The following is a 14429-nucleotide window of genomic DNA, read 5'->3' on the forward strand; positions in this document are numbered from 1 at the left end:
GCGAAGTCCGGGACGACTAGGAAAAGGCTAATGTAGTGCCCATCTTTAAAAAAGGGAAGAAGGAGGATCCTGGGAACTACAGGCCGGTCAGCCTCACCTCTGTCCCTGGAAAAATCATGGAGCAGGTCCTCAAGGAATCAATTCTGAAGCACTTAGGGGAGAGGAAAGTGATCAGGAACAGTCAGCATGGATTCACCAAGGGCAAGTCATGCCTGACTAATCTAATTGCCTTCTATGACGAAATAACTGGCTCCGTGGATGAGGGGAAAGCAGTGGACGTGTTGTTCCTTGACTTTAGCAAAGCTTTTGACACGGTCTCCCACAGTATTCTTGCCAGCAAGTTAAAGAAGTATGGGCTTGATGAATGGATGATAAGGTGGATAGAAAGTTGGTTAGATTGTCGGGTACTCAACGGGTAGTGATCAATGGCTCCATGTCTAGATGGCAGCCGATATCAAGTGGAGTGCCCCAAGGGTCAGTCCTCGGGCCGGTTTTATTCAATATCTTCATAAATGATCTGGAGGATGGTGTGGATTGCACTCTCAGCAAATTTGCGGATGATACTAAACTGGGAGGAGTGGTAGATACGCTGGAGGGGAGGGATAGGATACAGAGGGCCCTAGACAAATTGGAGGATTGGGCCAAAAGAAATCTGATGAGGTTCAACAAGGACAAGTGCAGAGTCCTGTACTTAGGATGGAAGAATCCCATGCACCGCTACAGACTAGTGACCAAATGGCTAGGCAGCAGTTCTACAGAAAAGGACCTAGGGGTGACAGTGGACAAGAAGCTGGATATGAGTCAACAGTGTGCTCTTGTTGCCAAGAAGGCCAATGGCATTTTAGGATGTGTATGTAGGGGCATTCCCAGTAGATCGAGGGACGTGATCATTCCCCTCTATTTGACATCGGTGAGGCCTCATCTGGAGTACTGTGTCCAGTTTTGGGCCCCACACTACAAGAAGGATGTGGAAAAATTGGAGAGAGTCCAGCGGAGGGCAACAAAAATGATTAGGGGCCTGGAACACATGACTTATGAGGAGAGGCTGAGGGAACTGGGATTGTTTAGTCTGCGGAAGAGAAGAATGAGGAGGAATTTGATAGCTGCTTTCAACTACCTGAAAGGGGGTTCCAAAGAGGATGGCTCTAGATTGTTCTCAGTGGTAGCTGATGACAGAACAAGGAATAATGGTCTCAAGTTGCAGTGGGAGAGGTTTAGGTTGGATATTAGGAAACTCTTTTTCACTAGGATGGTGGTGAACCACTGGAATGTGTTACCTATGGAGGTGGTGGAATCTCCTTCCTTAGAAGTTTTTAAGGTCAGGCTTAACAAAGCCCTATCTGGGATGATTTAGTTGGGGATTGGTCCTGCTTTGAGCAGGGGGTTGGACTAGATGACCTCCTGAGGTCCCTTCCAACCCTGATATTCTATGATTCTTTGATTCTATGAAAGGATCTGTGGGTTATAATGGGTCACAAATTGAATCAGTCAGAAATGTGATTCAGTTGTGAGAAAGGCAAATGTCATTCTGGGATGTATTAACAGGAGTGTCACATGTAAGAAATAGGAGGTATTTGTCCCACTCTTCTTGGCCCTGGTGAGGCTTCAGCTGGAGTACTGTGTTCAGTTTTGGGTGCCACACTTTTAGAAAGATGTGAGCAAATTGGAGAGAGTCCAGAGGAGATCAGTAAAAATGATTAGATATTTAGAAAACCTGACCTGTGAGAAAAAGTTGAAAGAATTTGAGTGTGTTTAGTCAAGAGAAGAGAAGGTCGAGGGGGGACATGTTAATTGCCTTCAAATATGTTAAAGGCTGTTACAAAGCAGACAGTGATCAATTGTTCTCCATGTCCACTGAAGGTAGGACAAGTAGTAATTGGCTTCGTTCACAGCAAGGGAGATTCAGGTTAGATTGTAGGAAAAAAACTTTCTAACTATAAGGGTATTTCAGCACTGGAGCAGAATACCTCGAAGGGTTGTGGAATCCCCCTTACTGGAAATTTTTAACAGCAGGTTAGATAACCTCCTGTCAGGAATGGTCTGGATCTGCTTAATCTTGCCTCAGAGCAGGGGGGTCGACAAGACGACCTCTTGAGATACCACTCTGCCCTACATTTCCATGACTGTGATTAAGGTGTAAAAAGGTGCTTGTGTTTGAAACATTTTGTTTCATTTTAGGTCAGTTCTTTCTTTTTAACCTAATGTAACTCCTTTTGAGGGTTGCCAAGCGTCCGGTTTTTGACAGGAATGCCTGGTCGAAAAGGGACGCTGGTGGCCCTGGTCAGCACAGCTAAAAGTCCGGTCGGCAGCAGCAGGGGTGGCCACGGGGGCTCTGCACGCCCTGGCCATGCCTCCTCCTAGGAGCTGGACATGCCAGCCACTTCCAGGAGCAGCCAGCCAGAGCCTGCACCCCGAAACCCCTCCCGCACCCCAACCCCCTGCCCCAGCCAAGTGTGTGGGGGGGTGGAGTGAGTGAGATCGGTGCCTCAGAGAAGGGGTGCGGCAGAAGGGTGGGGAAAGGGTGTTCAGTTCTGTGTGATTAGAAATTTGGCAGCCCTACTCCTTTTGCACACAAAGGGACATAAGCGACTGATAACCCTTTTTTCATTGCTATAATATTCACACAGGGCCATTTTCTAATTATAATTATTTATGGAACATCACATGAGTACATGACAACTCACAGACAGAAGTGAAAGGGCCTGATCCTCTCTTGCCATGCACCTTGTGTAATCATTTACTCTTCTGCAAAATGGATGTAAGACACTCCCATTCTAGATACATAGCATAGGCCCACAGTCTCTGCTCAAAGAGTTCATATTCAAAGAGTCAGATTCTGACCTCTCTTACACTGTTACAAATCAAATAATCCATCCAGAGTAGCTGGTTTTAGAATGTGCTGTAGAGTAATCACACTCAGCTGCTCTAGGGTGCGTGATGTTTGGGCTGTCACATTGCTGTGCTCAGCTTTTGGCGTAATGCCGAACTTGCCCAAGGCATGATGATATCCCAGCAAGACACAGACCTGCTGCAGTGTCTTTATTGCCTAAATCTATACATTAACTATATAGCATTATTGATCCAGAGTCACTGGATCCCTAAATCCTCATTGCTTACAGTGTCTGTTACACGAAGTAAACATTTCAGAGTTGATTGTGTGACAATATTATTAACAGATTTATGCTTCTTCTGAAGTCTCCGTTTGCTGAACTGCAGTGATATGTTCTGGGTTCTTCTTAGCTGCTTGTCTTTTACAGCACAGGAATCTGATCATCTTCTCCCTGTCTAGCATTACTAGAAGCAAGCTGTTTGGTTCTCTTTCTCATGGGCAACTGCAGGAATCAATCACAGCTCCTTGATGTGCAGAGGAACAAAGGGCTATGAAGCCCTGTTCATTGATTCAAAGCAAAAGAGCCAAAGTGTATATTTTGATTTCAGAGGAACCACACCTTATGAGAGATTTACAAGGTTAGTTTTGAGTGCTCTTATTCGTTGTGACTCTCGAGATCTGGAGCACTTTGGCATTAGAGAAAAGTGAAAGAAGTAGCCTGGTTTAATTTTACATTAATAATGACTTATCAATGCCACTATAAGGCAACTGTATCCACTAGAATGTTTGCAGTGTTGTAGCCATGTTGGTTCCAGGATATTAGAGAGATAAGGTGGGTGAGATGATATCTTTACTGGACCAACTTGTGTTGGTGCAAAAAACAAGCTTTCAAGCTGCATAGAGCTCTTCTTCAGGTCTGTGTAGTGGCAATGCTTGTCTCTTCAATCAACAGAGGTTGGTCCAGCAAAAAACATTACCTCACCCACGCTGTCCCTCTTCTAGAATGGTAAAGCTGTAATTTTAAAATTGCTAACTCTGGATAGGGTACACATTGGTAATGAATGGGTTATCAGCCTTTGCTGATGTTTTGACTAAAGCTCCATTCTGGATCTTAGGACTCCAACAGATCCTGGTGCCAGAGGTTGTAATGTATTGTGAGAGTCAGTAACATATTAGTAATACAAACAACCAAACCATGCATCCATTAAGGACTCATAATAGAAATTTGTTTAGGTTGCATACTCTGTGTATGGATTCATGCTAATTGAAGATGAAGTATGTCTTTCAAGCAGTGTGTGTCTATGGGAGCGTGTATATACAGAACCGATATCTTTAAACACATTTATTTTTAACTTAAAGGTGAATAGAAATGCAAATAGAAACAACTCCTTTATAGTCCAAAACCTTAACAGAACGTGAGCCTGCTGCAAAGCCACAAACATACACATGCTGAAGGTGAAATCTATCTACGTGGACTAATCACGGTAATGAGCAATACATATGGCAATAAGTGCTTGCGGCATCCAGGCCTTAGATAACTTTCACTTGGCTCCGTGTTCAAGTGCATGAGCCTGGTTTTGTACTCATTCTGATGTTACAGTCCAAGGAAAATGAAAGGACAGGTAAGAGAAGGCAGGGAAAGGGATTGGTAGAGGAATAGAGGACAGATCTGACAATCTATACACATTTTCTCCTTTGTTTTATATTGCACGAGGCTCACGTCAAAGGTTAAGTAACCGAACCCAATTTAGAGGTTAGCTAACAGATTTTGCATTATCGTAGCTCATTAGCTAACCCTATTAGAGAGCAAAACTACTGATAAATATCTGTGATTAAACTGGGCTTCCTTTCAACAAGCTTCCCTCGGTATTGGTGCCTGTCACTTAGAATTCATTGCATCTTCAATAAGGAAGAGCTACTGTACGTGATAAACAATGGGTGAGAAAACAATTCACATGCTAAAGCCATTCTCTCTATATATCACACAACAACAAATTAAAAATCTTTTGAATTATGCAGAGCATTGCTCATTACTAAAACAAAACTCTGACTGTAATCTCTCCCTTGATTTGCACTCAACAATTTCTTCCCTCTCCCCAAGCTGTCTGTTAGGTCCACATAGATTTTTAAAAAGCTACCCCTGTACTTCTTTGCCAACTCAGAAAAAGTACATAAACCCTAGATGTAAATCTTCAGTGCATGGACTGGCTTCTAAAAAGCTCTCTGGAGACCTCTCCTAGGTGCCGTTTCAGACTCATGGAAATTTTCAATGTTCTACCTTAGATATTTCAGGCAGTCTTAGGAAAGAAAAGTCTGTTTCAAGACTCCATTGTCTTGTTAAGAATTGATCATTTTGCAACTTTTTTCTATTCACTCTTTCCACCACCATGTGAGTCAGAAAGTCAGACACTTTGTCATTGAACTTGGGAGCATGAAACCTTCCTCATTGTGTAGTATCTGCATCCATGTGTCGCTGTGGGGCCATCTTTTCAGATGCTGCAGGAACACTTCTCTGTCACAAAGACCTTTTAACTTCCTGACTATTGTCGTAAGTGAGTGGGACCACTCCTATGCTTAAAGTTAAGTACGTGCTCAGATACCTTGCTAAACTGAGACCTAAAATGTAGAATCTGAAGTTGTATGTTGAGGGTTCAATCCAAAGTCTCTTTGGTTTGTGATTGAACTACTAAGCTGGTTCTGACTTTAATGATGTTTAAGGCCCTGATCTTGCAAAACAGTTAGGCATATGCCTAGCTATAAGTACATGAGCAGTGCGGTTGATTTAAATGGAACTCAGTTAAGCATGTGCTTAATTGCTTTTCTGGACCTGAGCCTAAGGCTGGATTGTTGCAACCACAATTTTTGTGACTGAAAAACTTCTGAAAAGCCACCTCATTGTCCTCCTTCCAATCCTTCCTTGAACCTTTCCTGTGCTATGATGCCTGTAAAAACTCAACCCCGGCTATGTCGCTGGTGTGCTGTAACAATTTCTTTCTATGTCACGCATCTGAGCAGGCACCCCTTCGTGGCCACTCACTAAGACTGCTGTAGGGGGAATTCAAGCCTCTGGATCCCTGGCGTGTTTCAAGCTTCTGAAGCCTGATTGGAGTCCAGCCACTGCCCCAGGTTGTGTTCACCGCACTCTGCTCATGTGCCCCTTCTCCAACATAAGGGAACTGTATAGTTCAAACACTCCAGCATGGCCATGCAGGGACCTTTATTATTTCCCACTCGCATAGTCTGGGAGTGAATCCCCAGTGAGGGTCACTTGAGTTTTCTAATGGGATAGCTGAAGCTGCTAATGGCACCATAGTCTATATAAAAGGAACTTAGATGGAAGTTGCTGTTAGAACTAAGGTCCTTGTAGCTGTTTCTTGTTTGGCGTACCTCTGGCAGCTCCAACTGGCCAGGTTATGGTTAGGGCTGCAAAGGATAGGTTCTCGGCACTAGGGTTAGGGCTGTAAAAGAGTAGGGCTCTCGGGGCTAGGTTAGAGTCCCCAGCCAGACTCTAATAGAGACCTCCTTTTAATTCCAGTAGAACAGCAGGAAAGTCAATATCACCTCAGACTACTGCAGCTCAGTTAATGAGAACAGAATGTGGTTGATTGACACTAACAGGGAAGCAGCCTGGGTCCATTTTAGCAGGGCACAGAAACACTAACTGAGTTTCACATGATTTACATTCCAGTAACAGCTGGGACTGAAAATTGCACTGGTCTAAGTCCAGGACATGGGACCAGTGCACACAGACGCTCCTGGACAAAATTTTGATATCTGAGTAGCCAATGAAAACTCTAAGGTCTGTTGTCTCATGAACAGACTTTGAACCCTTTTAGTACCATTATTTATATTAAAATACACCTGCCAGATCTAACTGATATTGAGGCCCTGTTTTGCTGGCTGCTGTATATATACGTAGGAAGAAGAAGAACTTACAATCTAAGGGCCCAATTCAGGAAAGCATATAAGTACTTTTATCTTTAACCATAAGCTGCTTATGTCCCATTGAAGTAATTTTCTGAAAAGGGATGGACTTAAGCATGTCCTTAAGAGCTTTCCTGAGTCAGGGCCTAAATAGACAAGGCAGGCAAAGAGAAGGAAAAAGGAAGTATTATAATTTCCATTTTACAGAAAGGGAACTGAGGCACAGAGAGATTAATTGACTTGTCCAAGATCATCCAGGAAACCTGAGATAGAGTTTGAATCAAACCTAGATCTCCTTGCTGAATTTTGCAATTTTACCCTGAGTTGTCTGCTGCTTGGCGCTTTACTTAAATCCCCAGCTCTTGGAGGCAAGTGATTTGGTGACAATCTCAGTGTCAATTAAAATTTTTTTTTCTAGCCCTGAAAAGCCCAAAAATATCACCTGGGTGAAACACAGAGTTTCAGAAATCAGATAGTAAATAAAACCCTTTTGGTTTTCTAACCTCATGATTTTTAAGCCAATCTCATGGTTTTTGGCCACGCTGAAATCAAGTGCCATCAGCACAAGACCATTCAACCACCCCTAGTACACGTGCCCGGCTTCCCAGTAGTATACAACGTCAATGCCTAGCCCTCGTGGCTCCTAAGACAGCAGACTTTAGAAATGCATCGTTCAGATCACTATCTCATTATAGACTCCAACTTGAATATCTATGAGCTTCTGTCAGGCACTATCTTGCTGGCTACTAGAGTTAAAGATGAATGTAGGGGGCATGATTTACTACTTTGTTACTCTGGTTTTATGCCAGCATAGCTCCATCAGTGGAAGCATACCAGTGTTAAATTAGACTAATGCCATGGTGAATCATGGCCTTTATACAGAAATTCCACATTGCAAAGGACCCTGATAATGATATTGGTGTCACAGAGGCAGGCCAGGATCAGCCTCTGTCTCAAGGACAGATCTTTAACCCTTTCCTGTTCTGGGAACAATGTAGTTTGTTTTTTTCCCTATCCCTCAGCAGTAACATAATCAGAAAAGGATGCACAATTCCTAACTATTAAATATTTTCAGTCTATGTAGTGAGACAAAGGGAGAGATTTCTATCCTCATATTCCAGTCATGAGTTAGTTTTTCAGCCACTTTGAAATAACAAGCATTTCAGAGAAAGAGGTTTGACGAACCAGAATGAATATGTGTAATTAAAGGGGATTTGGAAAGGGGAGAATCCTTTTCAGTTAAATAAACATTTGCAGTAATATCTTTAAATGAATTTTCACTTTGCACTATTCTTCTTCTTGATGGTAAAGGCCAGAGGGGAAAAAGAAGCGTTTAGGTGTGTGTTTACCTACTGCAAATCAGGGCACTAATAATACTTTGTTTTAAATAGAAAGAGGCAAGTATTCTAAGCAAGGCCTCAATTTAGAAAATCACTTAAGCCTACGCTTAACTTTAAGTAAGTGCTTAAGGCCCAGTGTCTTCAGTGATTTGAAGTTAAGCGCATACTTAAGCAGCCTTCCTGAATAGATTTTTTTTTTCTGAATAAAGGCCTAATATGGGGATGTTGGCTAGTGAGAAATTGCAAACACAAAAACATATCCCTGAATTTGTAGGGGCAAAATGACGCATTGCACTTGAAATTGGGAGCAGTAAGGTATTTAATGGGGCAGTTCCCATATTTTACCTGCCTAGAATTACTGAAAATAATTATTTCTTTGCATGTGCATTTTTCTGCATCATTGTCCCAATGTGAACACTTAAAATGCACTCTGAAAATCTAGACTGCAATACTTTTTCAGGGGAAATTACACATGAATTCCAATTAAAAACATCAATCCACAATTTCTTTAACAGTACATCTGTTGCCATCATGTTTCTAACTGTAATGAAGCTCAACAAGTCTGTAGCAAGCAAGAATACATGTAATTTAAAGGATATTTTAGCATTTGATTAAGTGCAGCAGTAATAACTATGAGCTGATGGATGCCCTGCAGGCATGACAAGAGGCAATTATGTTTTGAGGTCAAAAGTGAAGGGGTCAGGAGGAAAGCAAAAGCTTCTGATGACTTGTTTAATTTTCCAACTCTAGAAATTAACAAAGAAGAAGAAATTCTGTATTGCCTAGATAAATCCTGTCATTACCTGTTACCATCTCACCCTCAGTTACCGCTTGGCCCTGTGTAATTTCAGCAGCATGAGGTTCCATCGCGGGTTGTCCTAGATGTCGTTTCAAAAGTAAAATAGTCACCACATCTGCCTTCAGCAGTTTTGAGTAAAACAACGTGCAACTGTTCTTACTGAGTGCTAGCCAATAAGCAAGGTTACTGACATTAAGCAAAGGATAATAGGATAGCTCTATCATTCGGATGTGAAGAGACACTAGCCTCTTACCATTGATTTTTGCACCTCATATCTTTTAGGTCAAGATTTTGAAAAATAAGTGATTCCTGCATCTGCATTTAGGCTCCTGAATAAGGCACTTGATTTCAGTAGGAGCAGTTGGGTACTGAGCTATTTTGAAAATCAGTGTGGCAGGAGGCATTTCAGAGTTTTTGGAAGTTCTCACAACATCTAGGAGTCATGTTGAGTCTGTGTCATTCCTGACTTTGTCTGAAATAAAGCACTTTACCCCACTTAGACTGTGTGCGCCCCTGGATGGTTCCTGCAAATGGACAATTGTCTGCCCCACAAATGGACAACCAGGTCACTTGTTTAGGAACCACAGTAAGGATCTGTGTGTGAGATGGAGATTGTAAAGATTGTTATTCAAAGGCGGCAGGGGAGGCCTTGTTCTGAAATTGCCTGGCTCACTGGTGGTAGGTTGTACTAACTACTGCTGCACAACGAGGGTATATTTTTAAAGTTATATCAAAGGAGCCTATAGTATATGGATAGGCAGCTTTTTTTTTAAGAAAAAGCATTTCTATAAATCAAACTATGGGATGCTTGTAATGAGTGTTATCCTTCATGTTTGGACTTCGACATGTGTGATTTCATAGCAGAAATTTTTGCAATTCATAGAGAAATCAAGGGAAATTGCTTAAGTGAGGTTATTATGTAGGACCAAAACATTAAATAATAATAATAGATTTGCTTAAAAGGACCTCAAAATATCAAACACTTGAAATATTTACTGCAGCCATCATGAAAGATGAACATGATATGCACTACACTAATATTTGGAGGAAGCAGGAAAGGGCAATTAACAGAGGTTTCCATAAAATATAGACAGCAGCCTTTGGTTATCACACTGTGGTATCTGAGATATTTACCTTTTCTTTTCAATAAAGAGAAAATAATTATCTACAGTGCCTTAGATATTTCCTCACACTCGACTTAGAACATGACTATTGTTGCGCAGCGCATGTGGTATCTCTATGTTAGCGTTGTCTTTTTGAGGACCGGCACTCATGTCCCTGGGACGTTATTGTTTGAGTAGCCTATGTCAGAATACTGTTTTCCAGTACATTGAAAATAATGTCTGCTCATGTTTGAGTCTGGCACAGCATGTGCTAGGACAGCATGCACTTTTGTTGTCCCTTAATGGGAAATAAGCCATAAATGTTTCTTTGGAAGCTCTGTATTTGGAGATTAACTTTGAGTGTTCAGCAGATCAATGGCGTACAGACTCCATCTTCCTTGTGTATCTTACAGTAGAGGTAAGAAACTGAAATGTACTCTCACACCTCATTGAAAAACATGCATACTGCTTTTATTAATCCTCTGTACGTTCACAGTAATTGCAAAATCAAATTCTGCAGCATGAACCCCAAATATTGAACTGTTACTGTCTGTAGAGTCAACTTCTGTAGTGTCAATTTGAGATTAGAGCAATCGGGTCAGACTGAAATCCCTCAGTTAAATATATATTCTAACAAAACCATTATTATTAGTAATAACTACCAATCTTCAATTTACACCAGTTGTGTTATGAATGATGTTCAACAATATATGCTCAAGTTTGCCACTCGACAAATGCATCAGATTTGTACAAGTGAACAACAGAGTGGTTAATTTTTGTTTGTGTAAATTTGGTGTTCTCTAGCAGCTTCATTTTGAAGTCCAATTAATTTGCAGGCGTAGATTTGCTTAAATAAATAAAACAACCTAACAACTCAGATCAAGTATAGAAATCAAAAGCAGAAACCTACTTCGGAAAGTATTAGATTTAGAGCTCATATATATTGAGGCGGCTACAAGGTGTAAGAGGTACTTAGACCATGTCTCTCAAGCTGTTGAGATCCATGTATGTGCCAAAACCCCCCAAAGTGGGGCAAACAATGACCGAAAAGTTCCTCTTTGTTGCAAACTTCCTCTTTGTTGTGTGTAAAACACAGATGGCTACTGTCTGCCCTAAGAGAAAATCCAGATTGCCAGAGGAGCCAGCCAACAAACAAAGCTCCAAAACTCAGCCAAAAACAGCAGACGTTGGTTGGACTCTTCATCTTGCCACTATCTCTGGCAGCTAATAAGAGTTCTCTGAGGACTTGACACTAGGAGGGGATGAAGTCGGCCCTATCTCTGTGCTAAAAGCCACCATTCTGCTCAGAAAGTCAGTGATTGGTAGAAAAATTGCTTCAGTGAGAATTTGCACCGCTCTTCCCCAAAAGCTGGCTGCCTTTGAAAGGGGCCAACACCAAAGAAAATATGTGCAAACAAGAATACTTCCCTGGTCACTTTTTAGCTCAGTGTTCCACAAAGCAGGGTGAACTTTCAGACCTATTACCTTTGTAATTGGGGCTGTGCAAACCCTTCCAAATGTACTTTAAAATGGAGTTGCAAGTTTTTTGCGTGTGAGAAGGAGTTCACCTGGGTTGGCAGGACGTGAGCAAACATGGTTCCCGTCCCCCCTGCCTTCTATGGTTGAGTTGAACTCTTCGGTGAAACTCGGGTTGCTAATTTTGGTTGGACGTATTCCTGGAGGTTTCAACACATGATATAATCTTTAATGAAAGATTAATTTTGTATTCCTGGAGATTCCAGGACAATCCTGGAGGGTTGGCAACCATAGGTGCAACAGAGACATCAAGGAAACAATAGAATTCTGATCTCTGGGAAAGAATGTTCCTTGTGTAAAACTGGGATACATTTACTTTATGAGTGAAAACATGAAATAATACTAAGTGGGGGAATTAGAGAAGGAGTGCATAGTCCTCTTTCAGCAGTTCACAAGGATTATACCACAGCTCTGATACAACAACAAAACTCTGATCTCAGGGTAATCCTTACCAACGTCTAAATGCCAGAATATATTTACTGGAGCCAAAGTACAAATGAATGACAAGGCAGTGTGCACTGATAGAACACTATACAGAAATGAATATAATTTGCTTGGATGCTGCTTGCCAATCAGTCACTCAGACTCAGGGGCGAGGACAGGGAGAAAATATATTTTCCATGGCTGGATCAGAGGACCCTTCTTTTACTGATTAAAGCCAGAAGAAATGGCTTCTGCTAAGCAGGCTCCTGATCATATGGGAGAAACTCAGTCAGATCAAGAATATAGGAGAAATTCAGTGTGACTTGACACAAAGGGTATGTCATGTGATGTATTCCAATGGACCAGGATCAAAGATGAAGTATACTGCAAATTGCATTCCCATACATTTCATAGTTATCCACATATAAAAATTACTCAGATTTCTAGGAACATTTGAAGGACCTGGACCAAATTCAGGTGTACAGAGATGCGGTTCCAGGGCTGATTTTGAGTGGTGTGTGTGGGTGTGTGATTTTGAAAAGTACTCAGCATTGGCCTAACTCTGTTTCCGTTGAAGCCACTGGTAAAACTGAGGGAGGTCATTAGGGAAATGTTATCCACGAGCACTGGCAAACCCATGTGCCCTCACAAAGAGTGTCATGCAAGAGTAGGATGACCAGATGTCCCATTTTGATAGGGACGGTCCCATTTTTTGGGACTTTTTCTTATATAGGCACCTATTACCTCCCACCGCCGTCCTGATTTTTCACAGTTGCAATCTGGTCACCCTATGCAAGAGAGACAGAGCACACTGAACCCTGGCATTTGAAGTCTCATCCAAAAGATAATTTCCCCCCTTAATCGAGAACAATAAAGAAATGTGGAACTTGGTAACTCTGTGAAGCTTTTCACATAGAACGCAATAATAAAATAATTTTATGTTTAAAGTTCTTGTAACTTGTGAAGGCTATTTGTTTAAAAACAAAACAGAACATCCCCATGGTGTAATACTGAAGGAAATAATATAATATCTAGCTCTTTTGTAGCACTTTTCAATCAGGAGACCTCAAAGGAAGTCAGTGTCATCACCCCTTTTTACAGGTGGGGAAACTGAGGTACAGAGAGATGAAGTGACTTGTCCATGGTCACCCAGCAGGTCCATGGTAGAGTCAGGAATAGTACCCAGGTCTCCTCAGTCCCTGTCCAGTGTTCTATCCACACTGCAAGGGTAGTCAAGTGTGAGTATCACCCAGAGCCAAACCCTTTAGAAAAGGTCTGAATATACGGTACAAAAACAGTAAAAAAGGCAGTGTTCCTGCTTTTAATCCTATTCTCCATGCTAAAGATAAATGCTTTGTTTTATCCTCTCTAGCTTTCAGTCGTGCCCCTGTTCCTATGGCCGTGGTCCGACGGGAACTGTCCTGTGAGAGCTATCCAATAGAACTTCGCTGCCCGGGAACAGATGTCATCATGATTGAAAGTGCCAACTATGGTAGGACTGATGATAAAATCTGTGACTCTGATCCTGCTCAGATGGAGAATATCCGCTGTTATCTGCCAGATGCCTATAAGATTATGACTCAAAGGTATGGTATTTAACATGCTTTGCTTGTTGGATGTTTGATTTAATCCAGTATGTATGTATGCATTGCTGTGTGTTTGCAAGAGATTATACAGGTACGGGGAGTTTGTGTGTGTGGGTACAGTGGAATGGTCACAGGCTGTGAAATGAGCATGTTCCATAGTATACTAGGATAAAAAGAGACATGCTACAGCTAATATTTGTTACTATTGGTAGGTCACTCTAATTCTGTCTCTTCCTGTGCCTTGATTTTGTGTCCAAAATGCATGAATATTGAGACATTTGTTATATAACAAAAATCCTTTCCCTTCTCTTGTGCTGTTGTCATACAGAAAGGTTGTAAAGCTGATTTAATCAATACACACTGTTGATTGCTTGCAGTTTGCCATGGTCATTAGATTGATACAAAAGCTAAAATCCCATGCAAGATGACTTGATTTATGCTTTTATGGAAACCTTTCTGTGAGGGTATGTCTACACCACGAAATTAGGTCAAATTTATAGAAGTCGATTTTTAGAAAGCGATTTTATGCAGTCGGTTGTGTGTGTCCCCACACTAATGCACTAAGTGCATTACGTCGGCGGAGTGCTTCCACAGTACTGAGGCTAGCGTCGACTTTCGGAGCGTTGCACTGTGGGTAGCTATTCCACAGTTCCCACAGTCTCCGTGGCCCATTGGAATTCTGGGTTAAGCTCCCAATGCCTGATGGGGCAAAAACATTGTCACGGGTGGTTTTGGGCACATGTCATCAGTCGCCCGCGAAAGCAACGGCAGAGATTCGTTTCGTGCCTTTTTTCCGTGCAGGCGCCATACTGCTTTCAGCAGACGGTGCAGTAGGACTGCTAACCATCGTCGTCATCCACTGCTCTTCTGCTCTCCTGATGCTATGAA

The 14429-nt window shown here is 41.9% G+C and overlaps 1 protein-coding gene across 19 annotated transcripts in view; it reads left to right on the forward strand.

Moving 5' to 3' along the window:
* The window catches only part of ADGRL3 (adhesion G protein-coupled receptor L3), an 815007-nt gene that overhangs the window by 339213 nt on the left and 461365 nt on the right, over nt 1-14429 (forward strand). For all 19 annotated transcript variants that reach the window (XM_084625891.1, XM_084625888.1, XM_084625889.1 and 16 more), the window contains exon 4: nt 13328-13541. In XM_084625891.1, the coding sequence (XP_084482017.1) occupies nt 13328-13541 (214 nt within the window). The remainder of the gene's footprint in view (nt 1-13327; nt 13542-14429) is intronic.

The sequence above is a fragment of the Lepidochelys olivacea genome, assembly GCF_965140295.1.
Source record: "Lepidochelys olivacea isolate rLepOli2 genome assembly, chromosome: 4".
In the NCBI taxonomy this organism is placed as follows: Eukaryota; Metazoa; Chordata; order Testudines; family Cheloniidae; genus Lepidochelys; species Lepidochelys olivacea.